At 35.1% G+C, this 22685-nt stretch overlaps 1 protein-coding gene across 2 annotated transcripts in view; it reads left to right on the forward strand.

Moving 5' to 3' along the window:
- The window catches only part of LOC129804291 (myocardin-related transcription factor A), a 59095-nt gene extending 41495 nt beyond the window's left edge, over positions 1 to 17600 (forward strand). For both annotated transcript variants that reach the window (XM_055851448.1, XM_055851449.1), the window contains exons 2-5: positions 4177 to 4368; positions 4465 to 4605; positions 10036 to 10101; positions 14007 to 17600. In XM_055851448.1, coding sequence (XP_055707423.1) covers positions 4177 to 4368; positions 4465 to 4605; positions 10036 to 10101; positions 14007 to 17092 — 3485 coding nt within the window. In that variant the 3' untranslated portion in view covers positions 17093 to 17600. The remainder of the gene's footprint in view (positions 1 to 4176; positions 4369 to 4464; positions 4606 to 10035; positions 10102 to 14006) is intronic.
- The last annotated feature ends 5085 nt before the right edge of the window (positions 17601 to 22685 follow it).

Raw genomic sequence — 22685 nt, forward strand, 5'->3', positions numbered from 1 at the left:
GTACTTTCCCCTTACTATCAGGGGTATCAGACTCCTAAACAATTTTCACAATTATTTTGCTGAAAGACAGCCTTACAAATTAACTAACAAAGTGAATACGTAAAGGGTACTTATTTTATTTTCATTCTTATTTTTAGATTTTTGGTCCCTACAATACTGAAAATAGCGAAAACAATGACTTTTAGTACAGATTGCGTCTTTTTTTTATAATTTAAAAAGATTTGAAGGAGACTGGGCAGTTTTGCGGACATGTAGAAAAGTAGGGTGAAATTTGTAGGGCGATCATCTTTTAGATGGACTTCTATAAATATTGTATGTTCAGAATCAGGACTGAACAGAATCTTAAATGTTGACTCGAGATTCAACACATTTGTCTCTATTCTGAGATCAACTTCACAATTTCAAGATGTCAAATATTCATAAGATCAAGATCTAATATTCTGACGCGTTACATTTGTGGAACTTACAACGTTTTTAGCTATCAATTAAAAGACCTCTAATAGCTCAGTTGGTAGAGCACTCGTCAAGTTAACGAGGGGTCTCCAGTTCGATTCTAGGTGGAGGAAGGAATTTTTTCTATCTCTACTCAGAAAAAACTGGATGATTTGAGTGTGTCACTTGCTCTGATTGACGATTCTCTGTACATAAATACAATTAACATTGATCTAAAGTTCGTAAAATTCTCACAATAAACCAAAATTCATGGACACCATGAGTTGCCGCTTCAATTGTACGCACCACATCGTTTCCAAATCTCGCAACCCTGAAAGTAAGCGATTGCAGTGCAAATAGTAAGGTGCGGTAACTGGATCGTTTTCTGTAGAGTTCTACTTAAACGCTTGTTTTTGGACTGATAAAATTCTTTTTTACTTCTTCTAAATCCATAGAATTATTCACTGTTTCATTCAGAAACATAATATAAAAAAAAATTATCAAAAATATTAAAGAAATTTTATAAAATACTGATAATACTGAAATAAGTTAGAGTGCACTAAGTGGATCGTCTTTTCGCTAATTGGGTCAAATGGTCTCTTAATTGGATCACTCAATTTACAAGCATATTAAAACGAGAAAATAATGTTTTTTTACATTTTTAAAATTTTTATTGGATTATTTCATTTAATATTTAATGTGAACGGCAATCTTTGGTGTAATATCAGTTTTATGAACAACCATTGGAGGAACAAGTTGGCCAGTAGCAGACACCATGAAGAGTGTTGTGACACATTCTTTCGGTGCAGAATTTTTAAGAGCTGGCGCAACACGTGAACCTTTCCTGGCCAATAAATTTCCATATTCTGGTGTCAAGAAAAAGGCACTTTCGTCGAAATTAAAAACCCGGTCTGGTGAAATGGTCAGAAGATTGTGTTCTGTGAAATCTTTTCGACAATTCTGAAACCATTCCGTGAGATATTCAGCAGTAACCACAGCCCTTTCCAATGAGAAGGACTTTGGCTTGCGCATGCTGAGCTCTGGATGACGCTTGAGAAAATTCCTGAACCAAGCATCTCCAGGTCTTCCATCCGTAAAATTGTTTGGAATTTTAAAGGTCTCGCGGATGATTTTGACGCTGTCCAGAATTGTTTTTTTTTTCTAAAAATTGTTTTTAGCGTTGGTCTGCCTTTGGAACACTCTTCCGGGTATCTGCCAATAAATTTGTTGTACAATGTCCTTGGTATTCCTTGGTACATCAAATGTTTCAGATTCATAGGTTATGGTAGAACCTACCCCCTAGCAAGTGGCCTTCAAAGTTGAAGCCACTTTCTCACTTTCACATACAGATTCATATGGACATTTTTCTACACTCGTAACCGTTACGCGATCTGTCACAATTGAGGTGTGCCTTGTACTCAGGACTCTGTGCCTTGTAAAGAGAGATAAATATTTTATATTTCCATCTGAAAACTTTTTCGAAACTCAAAGTGTAAGCTGAGTACGGAATCAATTTATGAGATGGCTTCAAACAGCTCCATATAAAAAAAACCTTTAGCCAGGGGTTTGGCTAGAACCATTTCGTATACAGTTCAAGGCATTCTTTAGATCTTCCTTGTTATTAAGAATCTTTTCCTTTGTTCCCTTCGGCATCTGAAACAGTAAAATAGTACTGAACAATGCGATTTCCGGAATGAAATTATTGATTTGCGAAGCACCCATTTAGAGCAAAATGTAAACATCCACAAATTCATTAATTTCTTTATAAAATATTATTATTTCATGAGAATCGATTTACTAACCTTGTAGGGGAATGATTGCACTTCACTTTTAGTTAAACCTTTGGATTTGAAATACTTTTTATTCACAAGGAAAAAACAATAAATGTTTTTAATCAACCAGCTGTCATTAGCGAAAATATCACTGATAGAAAATTTTTAGTGAAGAACCCAGCTGGCACAAGATTGAAATGAGTCGAATACACTCACTTATTTAATGGATAAAAATATTATTTTTGCTTTTTCTCAAACTTGAATAGTTATATTATGTTACTAGTGACTAGGGTAAATGGTGGAAAGCGAGACACTTAAGAAAAAAAATCAATTTCAAATGCATTTTTAAACTGAATAAATAATTATTTTTTACCATTTTTTGTATCATGGGATTCTTTGACAAATATTTTAACAGAATCTTAACAGTTATTATTAAATATTGCAACCGAATTATCGGAAAATTCACGGAAATAAAAAAATAACACATTTTGAAAAGATGGACAAAATTTTGGAAAGTTGGACAAAAACTTTTGGAAAGTTGGACATAGTGATATTAATGACAAAATATCATACGAAATATGTAGAAATTCAAATGTTGACGGTTTTCTGTGTATACTTGCACATTGGATGATTATGTTAATCCCTCCTTTATGTCCGGGTAACAGTTGAGGAACGCTAATTACCAAGAAATTCCTGGACGTCTAACCAAAAAGAGGTTTTGTAAATTTCACAGACGCCTCGCGCTGTCCAGCAGTAGTTATAGCTTTAAAGCGAATGCAACTTCTTAGCACATTTTAATTCCCCATCTACCCAAGTCCTTTTCCACTTGCTCTGAGAGTTCTGTAGAGGCTCCTATTTGTCTTTGTCCAGGTATTTTTGCGATTTTTACTACCACCTCTGTCAAAAAAAGTGGTCTTCGTAATTTGGAAATCCTTGCAGCCTTTTCCAGGAGATTTTCTTCTTATCAGCTGCTAACTGCTGTTGCAACTATTTCTCCGGGTACTTAAGGATCCTTGTCTTCCTTATTGACATGATTTCACTGCACAAAACCACTAAATTCATTCACAAAATCAATTTGTCCAAGATTTCATAAAACTTGTTTTGAATGCAACACGAAAATTAAATCATTTTTTCTATCCTTTTTAAATGTAATATTTCACAAATATTTTTTATTTACCTTTTAAATGGATATATGTCCTTCGATTTTCACTGCGGACTTAACTATATTTCAGATATTGTGCCGAAAAATCAAACAAAACACTTTGATATTTTCCTAGCAACTTCCATAAGAAACAGAGAAAATGACAACTACCGCGTCAAGGTTATGAATATCACGCATGCAATACATTTTTTAAATTCTTCTTGCAAGTCACTCTTTGATTGTTTAATAACGACTTTTGAATTTTTAATTTCTCAAATAATCACAAAATTAGGTTTAATAATCTTTTTATCGAAAATTGAGATATTTAATTGATTTATTATCAAGTTTTTAAGGAGGTGTCTCACATTCCACACTGCTTTGTCCAACTTTCCAAACTGTCTCGCTTTAGACAAATGACCCTATATTACGGAAATAAAAATATAAATATTATTTTAAGTGGATTATTTAGTTAACGTAGTCATAAACGATCGATATAGCGAAGCGCTTTGATTACCGAACTTGACAGTAATGCAATTGGTTAAGGTCGTGTAGCAAGTCAACCAGAGTATGTGGCCTCTAGTAGCTTAGTTGATAAAGCACTCGTCTAGTTAACGAGAGGTCTCCAGTTCGATTCTGGGTGGAGGCAGGAATTTTTCCTATCTTCACTGAGAAAAAACTGGATGATTTGAGTGTGTCACTTGCTCTGATTGACGATTCTCTGTACCTATTCTTTTATTTTTACAATAATATGAATAAAGAAATAGTTAATTTAGATTTTTTTTAAAGTATTTAATTGATTTGGTTCAATTTTCCTTTAATTTTTCTTTACAGAGTTTACGGATAGCGTGGATGGACCTGTATCGTGGCGTTTAACGCTCGATCAGGATCTTATTGACACGCTCCAGCAAAGTTTTCCAAATTGGTTCAATTCCACAGCCATTTGTGAGTCTGACTCCGATAATATTTCCACCAATTACCACTTTTCTGGGCAATTGCTGACATCCATTGACAGAATGGCTGAAGGTGATTTTCTGTGTCATTGAAATATATATTATGTTCTGATTGGTATTGAATATCTCAATCATACGTAACTCCTTCATCTGTCTTTACCCCATTCAGGCGAACGTTCAGCAAATACATCAACATCCACGGACAATACGAGTTCATCACTAACAAGTGGTTTAAATACAAGACACTCACCGCCCAAAGCTGTTGTCGATTCCAGTCCGTTGCAACCGGCAATGGATAAGAACAAAGAATGTGAGTATACCTTTTTCTTCAGCATTTCTCTCTGCATCTGACAATCATTCACATCCGTCCAGAGAGTCAGTCGGGTTTTATACTCTTGTTTTTTTTTTTGGAGGGTAGAAAGACAAAAAGGGAAAGGGAATTGGGATTCTGATGAATTTCTTAAGGGTAAAATGTTGTGACAATGAGAACAAAATAAGAAGAGTTTTGTGAAAGGAAGAAGGAAGCTTCCTGCCTTGTAGCTGAGAGAAAGTACAAAAGCTTTCTCTGTGGAGAAATTAATTTAAAATTCTTCACCATTCGTTTTATAACACTCGGAAGGAATTCTCGTTGATTTTCTTCTACTTCGTCTCTCTTGTGCCTGAGAAATTGCTAAGTGATTAAATTTTCACTCTTTCTCAACATCTAGAGAGATTATAGAGAATCTAAAGTCTATTGTCACCCGACCACAGAGAAAATTATGCACATCCAACATTGTGCTTCGGGGAAGATGCACAAAAAAGACATTGAGCGATATATTATAATATATAGTTAAAATGAGGAAGAAGCTCAGTAAATATTATTTCAAGTTTCTGAAATTATTCATTTCAAATAATTTATTTACTTTTTGGCTTTTGGTTCTCATTTTCTTTGTCTTTTCTTTGTTTTTTTTGTTAACAAATTTCGGTCTTGCTCTAAAACTTCAAGAATCTCAAGCTAGAAACTAGAGATGCTGTGTGTCAATTTTGTGTGCAATCAACGAGATTGGGAAATACTTCAATATTTATCTTCCGCATTGTTTCTCGAAGCGGATTCAAATACAAACATCGGAGGGATTCACTGTGTAAATTTGGTGTAGTAGCATAAAAAGTTCATTGGTGCACTTAAAATGTTTATTTTTGATTGGGTTCGAATTCAAATAGAAATCAAATGTTTTGCTAAGAAAATATTAGTTTACTTGCAGTGGTTTGATCCAGTTTACCATACAAACTGCATTTAATTTTAGGGCTAACAGAATGCTATTTGTCCATGATTGAATACAATGAATGGTATTCAACAAATATAATTAATATATTAATTGAAATGTTGGCCTTATCTTAATTGAATCAACAAGACTTTATTTATTAATTTTTTTTATTAGAATTTATTTCTGATACGCAATTATTAATTACTAATTTTGTCATGGTGAGTTATGAAAGATAAAATTATGAAATATAAAAAAAATTATAATTTTCAAATCAAGTTAATTTTGCACTAAAAATATTCTTTTCATTAAAAATTATCTTGAGAATTTCAAAATGTCATTTTAAGTTTTTTGACAAGGGAACCTGGGGCAAAATGTTACAAAATTGATATTTTATTTTTTATTGTTAGACTTCTACAGAGAGAGAGAGCAGATATTATGATACAATCCTTTGATTTTTGTAATCCCCTATATTCCGCCTTCCATCCCCCGGAGACCACTTTTATCAACACATCTTCGAGTTTCAGATTTTTGCTGAGCAATATCGTCACACTGTCCATCTGCCCCTGTTTATCTTAACACTTACCAGTAGCGTACCTAGAGGGGTTCGGGAGGGGCGGCTCGCCTAGGGCGCAAGCCATCAGGGGCGCCGGTTTGGCTATTTTTTTTAATCAAATGAACTGTCATGGGTTGCCTCGTAGCTCACGCCTTAGCCCTTTATTCTAGACATGTTGAACTAAAAAATATTGTAACAAAAGAGACTCAGAGACAATGGAGCGCCCCAATAATTATTGAAATGAATTATGTCTTAATCGTTCACAATTTCGCGTTGAAATAAAAAAAAAACTTTTAATTCCCTCAGATTTTCTGGGCCGCCGATCTGGCTTTTCAAAACCACTTTGCCTTTATATTCTTTCAAGATTTAGAGTTGAAATTAAAAAAAAATATATTTTAAAATTTTAAGTCAAAATTGTTTTGAAAACACGCACAGCTGCAGCATAAGATGGTTCAGATTGTGCATAAAACACGCACTTCTCATATTATGCATAAAATCTGCACAGCTCAAGCATAAAACGGTTTACATTGTGTCGAAGATACGCACAGTTCAATTAAAAAATGCATATAGATTGTGCTAAAAACCGGTACAGATCTATAATTGTATAATTGTTTAATTTGTGCTGACAACACACACAGATTAAGTATAAAACGCTCAAGATCGTATTGACGATCTGCACAGCTCAAGCATGAAACTGTTGATAGTGTATTGAAAACATGCACATCCGTTAAACATAAAACGGTTAAGAACAAGACATCTGTTAAACATTTAGATTCAATTTTATTTGAGCTATGCAGGACTTATGCTCAATTTCAACCATTTTATTTTTGAGCTGTGTTCGCTGTGGCGATTATGAGTATCATCCGTTTTAAGATTTCACCGCAGTGCATGTTTTATCACATTACCGTTTAACTCTTTCGGCTCTTTTGGGACTCTGGGTACCCATGGAAACAACATTTTTTTTAGACTATCTAGAATCGATAAAAATCCGATTCTTCTGGATAATTACAAACTATAGGGATGTCCAAATCTAGGATATTTTTTCCAGGATCCTAATTAACTCCTGAGCTTAGATATTTTTGGTCAAAAATCGTGAATTTTCGATTTTCTGCTTCCTTGCAGATATTGTGACTTTTTTGATATTTCTAGACCCGAATAAGGAAAAACCTCTCGGGGCCAATAAGTATGATAACTAACAATTACAGATTACATAAATTCGAAAAACATTTTTTTCTTAAATTTTCAAAAAACTTGTTGAAACTTTTTGGGTACGCTCGTCCTCAAAAATCTAGACGTGAAATGTAACGTTTCCCGCCAATTGCCGCCATTTGCTTTTTGACACCAACCTTGTAAGAAAATTTTCCAAGCGGGAGCGACATTTTTGCCAATATGGCCGATGATTTTAACATTTGGCAACGCGGGAGATTGCTTTCCGGGAAGTTTTTCCTGTTTTTCTTGATTTTAATGAATTTTGATTGTCCCAGGAAGTGTTTTTTTGGCTCTTGAGAAGAAAGCTTAATGTATCTGCTATAACATCGTGTTGAGAGAAATGTGTTTTAAAGTGTTATTGTTTGAAATATTTTGAGGAATCTGTTGGCAAGCAAGAATTTGGTGTCTTCTTGACCACTTCCTGGACATCCCATAAGATACTGGTCAATAATTCTTCTTGTTTTAGTGATCAACATTGCAAAGGAGTCATTTGACACGCAAAAATAATTCACAAAATTGATATTATTGGCTTTTGGAAAATTGAAGTTTGTCCAAGTTTGTATCCTTTGCGTTCTTTAGGGGACGAGAGTTCCCATGAGTTTTCCAATTTCCCAGGGCAGAAAAAATTCTTTCTCTACAAAAGTGTCATATTTGACCACTAAGACTTAAAATAAAGTGAGTTTAACTGAAATTCGTTTGCTGGATATGTTGTAGTCCGGAAAGAGTTAATTGATTATGAACCGCTTATAAAACGGAAAACGGTTCATAATCGATAACTTCCGTTTTCCTTTTTCATACGTAATTCAATTATACTACTATTAAGGTACTTTGGGCAATGTTTTAAGTGCTTTATAAATCGATTCCTATAAATCGGTCAGGTTAAGAACACGATTACTCTTAAAACTATTTTGCGGGATTTTTTTTGAGTGATTTATGAATCACTTCAAGTCGGTTGAGAACAAGATGCGAAAGTACTTTTGAAGTTATAGCATTTAAGTTACGAGTTCTAGCATTTCGCAAAGCCTGGAACGCTTTGCCACCCTTTTTTTTAAATAATTTATTATAAAAGCAAATTGCTTTGTTTGTGCTTAATTATCATCTTATTATCATTATCTGATTTGTGTGTAACGTACACTATCAAAAAATGCCATTCTCTTATTAATTTTTTTAAGAAAATCTTGACAATACCACTTCTACAGTAAACAAGGGTTTGGAAAATCTGAATTTTAGAAAGTTTTCAGTAAAAACTTTTTAAAGATAAAGCAGGATTCTGAAAATATACAAAATTCTCTAACTTTGTATAATGATCGAAAAATCATGAAAAACAAGAAAATCCTTTAATCATTCTCATTAACGGATTTTCAAGGTCAAATCTTTAAAAAGCTCCAAGAGACTGTATTTTCGACCGGATGGTATCTTGTTTGGGATCGGTAGAAAGGTCTTAAAATTTCTGACAACCCTGAATTGAGTATGAGCTGGTTGTGAACCAGTAAATAAATATTATCCGAAATTAAAATGTGTTATTCCTAATCTATTTTAGTAGGCTTTTCTAAGTGATTTATAAATCGGTTTAAATTGGTTGTGGACTAGTAAGCTTTAAAGGAAACTGAAGAGTTTTCAATCCATCCGATGCAAAGTTGTTTTTTTTTTAATTTTGGTTAATGATGTCCAAGTACTTTTGGAGTAGGATTACAATAGAAAGTTAATCCTATCAGTTTGAGGATAACATCAGTTAATCATGTCAAATAATCAGATAACAGCAACAGTTTAGACCAAGTTAATCATTCATATTAGCGGTCAAATAGTCAATCAAGATGAAAAAATACACAGACTATCCTAAAAATTTGCTATATTTTATTTTCTTTTGCTTCTTTATTTAGTTTTATACTCTATTGAACGAAATTTCACTTGAAATACGGTCCAGAGACAATGAGCTTTTATACAGGGTTCACAGGTCATATTGAACCAGTTACGGTTCATAAAAGGTCAAATCAAATAAATTAAGACTGACATGAGCTCTTCATTGATTTTTCCCGAATATAAAATGCCAATAGTTGATCCTTTGGAAAATCCTTTGGCTAGGAATAATCAAGAATAAGGGACAAAAATCTCCATTGCAAGAATGGTTAAAGCCATCATTTGCTTTCGATGGAGAAAATCCATCGATATGAGATTGGAAAATTGACTCCATGGCAAATAACCAAGCTTATCGGAGGGATGGATTTTCTGGCAAAAAATACACATAGCTACTACACTCATAGCTTAGTAAAAAAAAAAAGGAAGGGATAAGCTGTGGTAAAAGTTTCATTTAGCAAAGAATGAGGAAAACAACTTTTCAAGTTCACTATCTTCTTTTTTATTTGGCCCTTGGAGAAAGATTATGCAAATATTCGCTGTTTACATGTTGTCCAAATTGGAGGGGGGAACTGAAGGATGTTTCTTGCACAAGGATGTGGTAATTGCGTGTTGATGGTTGAGTAAACTTTATATATCAATGTTCCTTTAATGTTTTTGGCACTCAATATGTGGCGAATTATTTAATTTCGTGGGAAAATTATTAAATTTTCATCACTCTTTCTGTCTCACTTTCTCCTTTTATTCAATAAAAAATTCATTGTCAGAAATCTCTTGGGGGTGCAGAGGGTTGGATGGAAGAGAGAAATGTGCTAAAGAGGCATGAAATCCCTATTAAATATTCGTCGTAAAAAAATATATATCTCTGTATCTTTTGCAGCTCTCAAAGTGAAGTTAATGATGCGGAGGCCCATCACTCAGCTGGTGGAACAAGGGATTCTGCCACGTGAGTATCAAATATTGATATAAGTTTTTGGGATTTAGTCTGTTAGCGGCATTTTTGTCATAAACTTGGAGAAATTACGGTTTTGTATTTAAAAAAAAAAATATGTGGAATACTTTGCATTTCTTACTACACAACTTGCGTAAAGAAGTTATTGAGTGAATAGAAATTTTCTTCATTTGAAAATATCAATTTTTTATTAAAAAAAACAATTGTTAATAATAAAAATCATTTAAAGGTTTTATCTTATAATACTTTAGAAAAATTCGAATTAATAAAATATTATAATATAATATAATAATATCGTGATTTCATTTAAAAATAAAACAATTTTTAAGATTTATTTCCTTTTTAAATTTTTATTTATTTATTTACTTTTTGAAATTATGGATATTTGGTGGATGTTTTTCTTTCAAAACAGAGCTAACACAGGTCAACTTTGATCTTAACTTATCTGAAACTTAACAGTTTTTATCTAGATTTTCTCTAGATATTCAAGTTCTCTATTTTCTTTTAGATTTTTTAATATGTTTATTGAATATTTTATAAATATTTTTTTGTTTCGAAAGATTATCTTTCTTTGAACAAAAAATCGAGCTTCTGTCTGATAAGTTGCAAAATACAGGGTGAGGCTATTGAGGTGCAACTAAATTGAGATCGCTATACCTTTTAACCATTTAAGGACGAGATGGTCAAAAATCGGGGGTCAGAAAAAATCACTTTTTCTGACTTTTTAGAGCAATACACAACTTTAGATGACCGTCGGAAAAATTTCATTTTTGGGTCACCGGTGACCCAATCGTCCTTAAAGAGTTAAACAGCTCGTAACAGCGTACCCATATTTTGCATAATGATAGTTTATTATATTGGTTAAAAGCACACAAAAACATTTTCGGAACTATATTTTGTCATTTTTACTGCTCGAACTCAAAGAGGGAGCAGTTATATAATCGAGTTTTTTTCAACTTATCACCGTCCTGGGTCTTAAACGGTAAAGGTTATCAAGTTCCGGTCTTCGATGACCCCTATTAACAAAAAAACAATATCCCCAGATGTTTTTTCCTTCTCCCCCTACTCCCCTTCATGCCCTCCAAAACCACATTTTTTTGGTTTTTCTCGAAAATGGCTCCTACGATTTCCTTTATTTTTGGATATGTTTTGGGGATGGTCCAGGCGCTCATTTTGTTAATACATACCTTTGACCTAAATAATCGACATCTTGAATTTTTGAAAGAAAAAGTTTTTACCACTTTAGAGAGTCTATTTTTCAACCTATTTGTTTAAATTTGGGTTTTTTGGAAAGGTCTTGAAATTTCTTGAATTGGTAAAGTGCCCTAAACGACTAATCTTTTTTAAATATTGTTTTTTCTGTTCGTAAACTTGTTACCCATCTAGAGGCTAAGCGGTAAGAGATACAAGCATACGATCTTCGGAGGACCTCCCATAAGCCGACTCAATGATCATCATTATGATTTTTATTTTCCTCCCACCCTATCCATCCCCTAGAAAACCATGTTTTTTGGTTTATTTCGAAAGTGACTCCTACGATTTCTTTTATTTTTGGATATGCTTTGGAGTGGAGGTGGTCCGGACGAGCATTTCGTCCTAACATACCTATGATGACCTAAAAAAATCACCATCTTGATTTTTGAAAGTCGAAGTTTAACTGGTCTTGAAATTAGCAATGAATCGGTTAAATGTTCGAGAATGATTTCTCTTTTTCGTGTTTACATTTTTTGTTTATCCGTATGGTTGTAATTCACACAAAAACATTTTAAAATGATCACTTCTTTACCAATTTTTGATTTTGAAATTGTTTTGTGATTTATGAATCAATTTGATCCCTAGTAGACCAGTAAGCACCAAGAGATTATGCGAAAAACTAATTCACGGAGAGCTATATCTCGTGAGTTCGAGCATTCCGCAAAGCTGGGATGCTTGGTGACAACTTCATTTTGCTATATTTTGCTGGAAAGGTATAAACAGTTACCGTTAGAGCTCCTTCATGACCCAAATGTAATTATTTTTTCTGTTTTTCGAAATATAAAAGCGATACTACTAGTAGCATTATAAAACGCTCATCGCTATTCATTGTTCTTAAAGTGAAGAAGCAAATTGAACAAAATTCGCGTCATATTTTCAGACAAATGATCCTTAAGACGCATAGATCACAAACAACCATGACACGAATATTTGAAAACGACCTATAAATGAAGCCTTAATAATTCCGAAAAAATTAAGAATTCATTGATCTTCTTGGATAAGAAACTTTTACAATTGAATAATTCCCTAAGAAATAAAAGGATCATGTCTACTTCAGGGAAAGGTCGTACGATAATTTGGATATCCGGATGTCGAGTACCTTAGTTTTTTTTGTTTTGATAAGGACTTCTTTAACGACAGATAATTGCTTTCTACTGTGATTTTCGGACTGTAGCGTCAATACTAATGCCAATGTGTGTATCAGAAATTTGTCCTAGAAAAAGCTCTGAAACTGTAATTTTTTTTATAAGAACTAAGGTGGTCCTAAAACATGCCCAGTCGCAGTTACTGGTCAGTCTATTGTACCCATCCTTCTTTATTTGTCAGAACTTTATTTTGCTCTCCTTAAAAGCTCCAGATTGGAAGCATTTCATAACAGTGGTAGAGTAAACAATGTCGCCCAGAAATATCTTCCGTGGTATCCCAAATGCTAGACAGTAGCACAGGATGTGAATACTGTGCTGTTCGTCCTCTGGACAATATCTGGTTTTTAACTGGTTTATTGTTGACATATAAGATGTCTTTTCATCATTTGCCGTCTGGTTCTGAAATTAACTTAGCATGCCGAAGACTGGTCTTTTAGCCCAGTGTATTTTGTGATCATTGGCTACTTCCCGTTGAAAAGGTCCTTGATGCGGCTCCCAAAATAGCCACAAATAGGCATTGGACTAATGATTATCTAAATTTTTTGGTACGTTTTTCCAACGATGGTTTTTAATGTGGTGTCGAGATTGTCCATTAAATTTCTTAGTTCAATCTCTTCAGGTGACGAAGGTCTCTCTAGAAGTCTAGGCTCTAGGGCTTTGTTTGGGAGTGAAGTTGCACGACTCATAGTTTAGCTCATAATCGGGTTAACTTTGGCAGGTCTAATTCGGGTCATGCCTGGGCCATTCAGTGACCTGTCACCTACTGACCCACCCGGTAGCGTGAGCAATCCAAGAACCGTAGATATACGAGGATTCCAGTGAAAGATACTGGATGTTTCAACAATACTCGGCACGGTCACAGAAATCGCGCACTAGAGAAGATTGACTAAAAAACAATGTTTTTGTTGTTAATTTTAAGGTCAAATTGGCATGAACGGTTCTCGGATTGAAATCCGCTCGACTTCTTTGTATGGGGAATTCTGTGGTCCAAAGTCAGGATTAAAAAATACCAAACTATCGATGAGCTGAAGACAGGTTCTTCGTGGTGAATTAGCTCGTATTTCGGAAGCTCACGTTCATGTAGTTTGTGATGCGTCCATCGACAGATTCAAATAATGAGGGTTTTTTGACTCTTTTGTCTCTCACATAAATAAACATTTTGCCATAAAAATAACCACTATATTGAAAAGTTGCATTTCAATTGCCATACCTTGTCTTTAAGTTTTGTTCAAAAACATTTATAATTTGTCACTAGATATATTCTTGATCAGAGAACATATTATAATAATTGTAAAAATATGCCAGAATATTATTTATTTTATAAATTGCCGGTATTGTAACTAAAATTTGACTAAAATGACATAAATTTTGGGTATTACGCATTTACATTGTTCCACATGTTTTTTTTAGAAATTGGAAATGTAGATTTTTTGATACGAAGTCCGCTTGGGTGGGGGATGGGAAGAATAGCTTTGGATATTTATGGTGATATTTTTGTAGCCCTGAAAACATCACCGGCAATTCATGAACAGAGGAAGCAGCTTCAGAGGGCGAAAACGGGTGATTTGCTCAAGGCAAAGATACAACAGAGGCCTGATCGGCAGGAACTGGAACGGAGACACATTCTGGAGCATGATGAAAGTCATGTTGATCCGAGTTTGGCGGAGAAGCAGCGTATGCTGAAGAAAGCCAGACTGGCGGATCAACTGAATTCACAGATATCACATCGTCCGGGTCCACTGGAGTTGATTAAGAAAAACATTCTGCACACAGAGGAGCCTATTGAGAGGATCGTGAAGGAGGGTCTGGTGACATTTAAGGCCACCAGTGAGGGTTTGCTAAGTCGTCCACAGCAACCACACAGTTACATCACATTCGAGGAGGATTCACAGAGTTCTGAGGGTGATCAGCGTTCGAGTCCGGCTAGGGGATCATCGGCGGGTAGCGATGTCATCGAGACGGCTGCAGCGTCAGCGGGAATTGTCACTGTAGCACTGACAATTCCTACAACAGGTGGTGCTGTGATGGTAACATCCGCTACTCCGGTTCTCCAGAGCAAATTCCACTCAATTCTTGCCCCCTATGTGTCTTCGGCTCCTCCACCTCCACCTCCCCTGCCCATTAAGAATGACACCATTCAGATCAGTTCAGAGACCCCACAGAGATTTGCTGAGCTGTGTCAGTCGGTTGTTGGTTACGTCACGACAAATTCCACGTTGATTCCAATTGCTCCGGCCCCGAGTCCCTCATCGTTGGCTAGTACGAGTTCAAGTCTCAGTCCGATATCGTCGGTACCGTCACCACAGCAACAACCAGCTCGTCCGACAATTGCACCGGCTACACCAAAATCAGATGCACCAGGAAAGGATAAGTATCGGAAGAAGAGTAAGAGTAAACCAGTTGTGAAGGCCCGACCAATTAAATTCCACGAGTACAAGGGTCCACCAAATGCCCAAAAGGTGAGTTCGTTGACGAGTAGTGCTCAAACGGAGGAAACTTCGTATCAGTTGCTGCTGAAGCAACAAAACTGCCTACTAGAGTATCTCGAAGGACTCAATAAGACATCGAGTACGGGTCAACAGACTCCAGTTAAGAGTGATTCCTCCTGCAATAGTGTGATCTCCCAGCCGATTCCCTCTCCAGCACAATCCGTTGCATCATCGACGAATGAGAGTTGTAGCTTTTCGGAAACTTCAACGGCTGCTGAGATTGCAAAGTTGGAGAAGATGAAGGTGTTTGATTTGAAGTTGCAACTGAAGAAACGCAATTTACCCGTGTCTGGACCCAAACCTCAGCTTATTGAACGTCTCAAGCCCTATCTGCCGCTGGAACCTGTATCGACTGTTGCGGCAGGTGATGTAGTTGCTAGTGAGACAACAGATCTCGATGTTGTCAGTTCAATGTCACCGGAATCTGATGAACCTGAAAATATGGATGTTCAATCGTATGATGCAATTATGGAGGACAACATGTCACCTGCCGTGATGAATGAGGAATTGGTGAAGGAACAACAGAGGAAGATTGATGAGTTGCAGCGGAAGCTGAAGGAGAGTCAGGATGAATTGTTGCAAATGAAGCAGATTCAGACACCAGTAACAGAAGCTCCGGCTCTCACGCAGAAGATGATAGTGAAGCAGCAACTGGAAGCGAAGATACAGAAGGAGAAGTTGCAGCAGTTGGAGAATCTGAAGAGGCAACAGAAGGAATTGATAAAGGCAGAAGTGAAGAGTGAACCACACCAGCATGTTCAGATAACAGATGCCCAGTTGCAGCAGTTGCAGCAGCAGCAGCAGCAGAGTGGGAAGAATAATGTGGAGATTGTGTGGAATGGGGAACCGACACTGCTACTGGTGAATTTGCGGGATAAGAAGGAGAATCATCAGCAAACATCCATTCCAAGAATACTTGTACCAATTGCCGCAAAGGCTGATGTTGAACCGCCACCGTTGAAACCGCAGGAGATTCAGGTGTTGGGAGTTAAGTCAGAACCACCGCTATCTGTGCAATTTGACGAGATGTCAGGAGGAGCAGCTGAAGCACTGAAATTCATTACGAGTCAAACCACATCGACAGCTACGCCAACAACAGCAACAAAGACCAATGGGAAGATTCCACATAGGAATTCGCAACTCATCACGGATGTCCTGGAGATTCTCATACGAAATGGAGAACTTCCAGAGTCAGCTGCTCAAATACCCGTAACACCTACGACTCCAGGAACGGCAACTGGAGGAGCTACAGGACCTCCGCCATTGATGGAGGGTATTGTGTTTACGAAACCCAATCTTCCGGCGCCGACGGAAGTGCCTGAATTTGGGAGTGCATCGGAAAATGGTGGGAATGCTGTAGAGAGTATGGATCTTCTGTCACCTCTTCATCCTGATCCCATAAGTGATGCTGAAAATGCTGTGGATACGTTAAATATGTTCCTAGAGCAGTCATCCACGGGAATGGATGCTGGGGGAAAGGAATGTGATCCAGTTGACCTCAATCACTTCGATGATCTTGCATTTATGGAACTGATGAGTCATCAGATGGACATGGATATTACGGAGGATGGTCCAACTGAACCACCACCACCACCACCTCCATACAGTCGAACCAGGCGTGAGATGAATCCCAGTCTGCAGCCGTCACTGAGTGAACTGATACAGCAACAATCATCAGGTGGATTTTTTGCCAATGGCGGACAATCTACGGGATCTGGAAATAACAATCTTCATTCGTCCATCAGCAATAACAATCTCGTCAATGAGATTCAGATGGAAATGGATGAATTTTCAAATTCACTCCCACCATTTGACTTTCCTGCCCTCAGTGGTACACTAAGTCACGATGTTGACAATCCAACAACACCATTTACATTCAGCAGTGTCAGTGGACTTTCCACATCTACTGCAACGACGGCTGATGATGCAGCACCAACTACTAGCGTTGTAAGTTCACATTGTGGAGCTGAACAGAATCTCTACGATAATGCCCATGTTGCCATGCAACAAGACAATCTGCTGGATCTGCTCAGTTTTGACGATCTTCGAATGTCAGGGGAGTCGATGCCGTGGAGTGAGGTAGACTTTGCCGTGTGAGGACAATCAGCTGTCGTGTGATCGTGCAAATGGCAACAGCTGCAATGGAGAGATGAGACACTCCAAGTGATGAGAATCTTCCGGAGGACACAATCGCAGTAACTACATCATTTTTTCTAAATATTTTCTACACAAACAATATTTAATCCACTATTTAAGTCGAATGTGTGGGAATATTTCAAAAATATTCACCTACAATTGAAACTCAATAGGAAGTTTCAAGAGTTGAGCATTGAAAGATGCTCAATGCTAATGAGAGATCCTCATTTGAGGACAAAAGAAAAAAGATGCATAAAAGCTAATTTAAATAAGAGAGAGAGAGAGAGCTTAACATTGATTCTAAGATAAACTTCAGCATAATCCATCATGACCAATAATATGTAGGGGAATGATTGAGAGGGAGAGATAAAAAAACAGCGTGCATGAGATACGACTCTTACAAAAAAAAATACATATTTTACTCACACTACAACGCTAAATTCTCTAAATAAATACAACAATGTGCTGATACTGACAAGGGGAGGAACCCAACTGTCTCCCGCGGATCGGGACGAAATTTGGCATGTAAGTAGGGTCCATATAGAAAGTTAACCAGCCACTGGCTTTTTACTGTGCGGCCATTAGAAGTAGTCATTGTGACCATTCATAGTCATGAATTTCTTATATATGAAAGATTCTTTTAACATTTGTTGCTATTTTTCTTTGACCTGAAAATGCGTTTTAATGATGTTAAAGCTTGGTTTGTGATTATTGATGAACGTCAGAACCCTTTCATGCGATACACCTTCATGGTAATGTCATAGGTCATCCGAGTAAACATTATACTTTTTCAAGGAAAATAATATTTTTAATATCAGCGAATTTTTCTTTCAGATTGTTTAAAAATAGCGAATGGGAAAATTTCTTATTCTTGTTCCTTTTTTTCCTCTTTAAATTTTACTGCTGCCGGATTTCTTTTTCTTTCTGGTAAGATCCACATTGCATACTTTTTCGTCTTCATTTTTTTTATTACAAAAATGATTGTTTTTTATTCATATCTCTGCCATTTTTTATTCGATTTTGATGAGTAAGTAGTCGTTAGGAAGGTCTCAATGAGCTTTGTAACATAACCAAAAATCATAAAAATCGGAAAATTACAACTGTCAAATTTTCAAGGTAAAAAATACTTCTTCGGCTGAATTAACGTTTGACTACATTAACAGCGAATTACATTAAAATTATGTGGTTAGTTTTGTCTATATGAGTTTTAATTTACTTTTTAAAATTCTACTTTGAAATGTTTGGAAAATATTAAAAGAAAACAATAATATAGTTAGTCTGAATTTTTCAAAAATACGCATTTTCTATACAATATAAAAATATTGGATTTTTTTTATCATAAGTAATCATTATCATCAACATGTAATATAAAATTTTTGCACAATTTCAGGAAGAACACAATTTATTAAAAAAAAATATAAGAAAATTTTGATACCTATTTTGCGTTACAAATTCCTTCATGCGAGATATCGAGTTTGGAAATTGTCGGAAAACTGCATTTCCCTTGGAGATAGAAGATAGTGGTCTTCGGCAAAATTTAAAAGCAAGAAATTTGTCATCCTGACCTGATCCTATGATATCATTAGGGATCTGCGAAAGATCTTCCAAGCTTGCAAAAAATTGAATATGAACTATTGTATTCTCCTACTCTATCTTTTATTTATTCGAACAATGCAATATATAGATATTAGACTTCCTTGAATATTAATGGAAATTATGCAAGATTATTGCAGTTATATTTTTATTCAATTAACGGGATACTACTTTATTAGAAAGAAAAGAATTTCACGATATGCTACTTTAGGTGATTTAGGACAGAATATTATTTTCTAGTTGCATTTGGTTTTCTGTCCATAACTGCAAAACTACTTGACCAAACATAAACATTAATATTTATATGAAAATGAAACGTCTCGATCCGCTCTATAATTTTGTAAATATTTAAACATCGTCAAACCTCCTCTAGTAGCGCTAAAATCGCTTTGAAAGTTTTGACCTTGAAATTTTGACAGTTGTAATTTTCCGATTTTTATGATTTTTGGTTATGTTACAAAGCTCATTGAGACCTTCCTAACGACTACTTACTCATCAAAATCAAATAAAAAATGGCAGAGATATGAATAAAAAACAATCATTTTTGTAATAAAAAAATGAAGACGAAAAAGTATGCAATGTGGATCTTACCAGAAAGAAAAAGAAATCCGGCAGCAGTAAAATTTAAAGAGGAAAAAAAGGAACAAGAATAAGAAATTTTCCCATTCGCTATTTTTAAACAATCTGAAAGAAAAATTCGCTGATATTAAAAATATTATTTTCCTTGAAAAAGTATAATGTTTACTCGGATGACCTATGACATTACCATGAAGGTGTATCGCATGAAAGGGTTCTGACGTTCATCAATAATCACAAACCAAGCTTTAACATCATTAAAACGCATTTTCAGGTCAAAGAAAAATAGCAACAAATGTTAAAAGAATCTTTCATATATAAGAAATTCATGACTATGAATGGTCACAATGACTACTTCTAATGGCCGCACAGTAAAAAGCCAGTGGCTGGTTAACTTTCTATATGGACCCTACTTACATGCCAAATTTCGTCCCGATCCGCGGGAGACAGTTGGGTTCCTCCCCTTGTGAGTCATAAAGAATGAATCTAGACAGAAATACAAAAAAAAATGAAAGAAAATCCAGTAAATAGACTACGAAGGTCAAAAAGGTCAAACTTGACAAAAAAAAAGATCATTCAAGATGAATACAAAATCCCTATATAGATATAGAAAAGGTTTCTCCTTGAGAAATTATATTACATTATATAGATTTGAAAATGAAAAGAAAAGCATGAGAAAAAAAATATTCTAGTTAAATTTTTAACAATTAATTCCAGTGATTTTTTATTAAATAATAATTATAAATGAAGAAAAAAGAAAATAACTTAAATATACAGTGAGAAATGTGAGAAAAGAAAGAGAATAACAAATATTCGAGATTGAGGACTATTAATAAATGAAGTGCCTGTAAGATCATTGTGCATCATCAATGAGATTAGAGAAAAATTTACTTAAAATTTGTGTGCTTCGCAAATACGGTAAAGTAATTGAATTTGCAAGGAACTTTTTTTTGTTGTGATACGAAATGAAGAAATTTTTGAAAAAGTTGCATGAAATTGACAAATTAAAACTTCAAACCGTAAAAACAATCAAATTTCGGAACATTTCTCAAATTCTCAACTGGAACTCTAATGGATTTTCATCGAAAAGTTCTTAGGACCTCTTTCGAATTTAGACATTTTCGATGAAAAATGCCTTCTTCTTCTTCTATTTTGCTTTTAAGCTGTCAAACTCACTCGGGTCCAACCAAGTGAAAAATGTCAATTACTTGCCAGAATCACAGCGACATTAAATCATTAAAGATTGTTTCTGTTTATGTTAATACTGAATCAATCTTTAAATTTCGAGTGAAATTTCCCAGCTGGATCCTGTATTTCGCGTAAAAAAGTATATAATGTGTGAGCGTCTCTCTGGTGAGGTAGTGTTGCCTATTCCGGCAACATCTTTTGCTTTCCTAAATTTCTTATTCATTTTGTGTTTTTTTTCAATTTCTGAGTTCTACAATGTCCAGAGAAAAAAACCATCGCTTCTATGAAAAAGATTATGTGAAAAAGTCATTGGAAGAGTTCAGGAAGTGCAAATTGCTACGGGAATCTGCGCGTAAATTTGAGATGCTACTCTTCAGGTCTTCAGGACAAATTACACGGAAGATCTCAGGGCTTGTGGGTCATATAAACGTATTAAACTAAATATTAAACACGTTGCGTCACAAAAGGTGGTCAGAAAAAAGTGGCCGGTATTTCACTTAAAGTGGCCGGAATACTACCCAAAGCAATGTCCATATTTTTATTAATTTTTCAATATTTTAGGAAGTTATTTAAAGAAAACAAGGATGATAAACTAGTTTTCAAGGTTCCACACAACTCTCCCGAAAAGGAAGTAACAAAAAATATCAATATGAATTAAAAATATTGCATTTCAAACTTAGGACTTCGGTGCTTATATGCAACTATGCCGAAATTTGGCACACTTACCCTAAATATTTTGTCCACGCATAAAAAAGCAATGGAGGCGTAAAAAAGCAATGACCATGTAGAAAAGCCTAGTCTGTTCGCTGTGAATGTGTACATTTTTGAGGATCTGACAGAACGAATTAGTCTCATTTCAAGGTTCTGACAGAAAAATGTTGTTATTAGTGAAAAATATGCCTCAAATTAGGATTGTTTCGTACAAGATTACAAAGCATTGCGCTTGAGATACATTTAAGATGCTTTAACGTAAGTTTTTGAAGAGTTCGACAATGTTGAATAAATATATATAAAAATTAGTTATATAATTATTACTTGAATAACGAGAATAACTTGAATAAAGGCATCCACTAATTCAATAACCCGTAGATTTGTTAACATCTCATTTCCAAGTTTTAGGCAATTCAATGTTCATTCCATTTTGATCTTTATCTTAAAGTCGCTCTAAAGCCAAACCAAACCTATTCGAAAATCTACCGGAAGCCTAAAGTTCAAGTTCAAGTACTTGCCCTTTTAGCGCTGATTGTTCTGTAATTTAGAATTTCGATATTCTTGACACTTGAATGGTGTGTCAACAACAATGACAGGACGTTTGAATTGCAATTTTATTAAGATAAATGTCCTAAACGTTCGAAATTCCAACGGGTTTTTAGGTAAGTTCTCTCTGATATACCTTTGAATCGGTACAGAAAAAAAACCTCAGCCAGAGAGAGCTTTCAAATCAGGAAGAGTATTACCGAACGAGAGGATTAAAGCTTTTTACTATGCTCTTTGAAAAAAAAATTCATATAGGGTGAAAGAAACACATATGGACACTTTAAGAAGTTGTGTCAGGATTTATTGACACCAGACTGTGTACCATTTCGAATACGAAATTTGAACATCTATTCTTATCAGAAAAAGTAGACTAAGGAAAAACCAATGATAAGCCTAGATCAGCTTATAGAGGTGTGATTCCTTCATTGCAAATTCGGATTGTGGCAAACTCGAACGATATTTATACATAAATAATGCAAATTTCTTTTAATAATTCCTACACTGTATGTAACTTATTATCGTTATTAATAAGGAAAATTGAATGATAAATGCATAAGTGTCTGAAAATCTTTAAAGTCGATTTTCTCGTAAATTATGAGATATACAGTAGAGTCTCTCAAATCTGAATCTCTCAAATTCGAACGACGTTTGGATTCAAAATGCCAATTGTGAGGTTATGTTAAAAAAATTCATATTGTGAATGATTGAAAATCATATTTCTGTGCTGTTTCCTGAATATTTACACACATTATGATCGTATAAAATGAAAAGGAAGTATGTTACTACTAAGACTTTGGAGAAAGTACGGGAATTTGATTCAAAGTACAATGTAATCTCACATACATTTTGTTAGTTTTGAAAAAATCGTTCGAATTTGGGAGGTGAGAAATGTCAAAAATACCCCCCGAGCGTTCGAATTTAGAAGACTCTACTGTAGAGA

This window comes from Phlebotomus papatasi, chromosome 2 (genome assembly GCF_024763615.1).
Source record: "Phlebotomus papatasi isolate M1 chromosome 2, Ppap_2.1, whole genome shotgun sequence".
Classification (NCBI taxonomy): Eukaryota; Metazoa; Arthropoda; class Insecta; order Diptera; family Psychodidae; genus Phlebotomus; species Phlebotomus papatasi.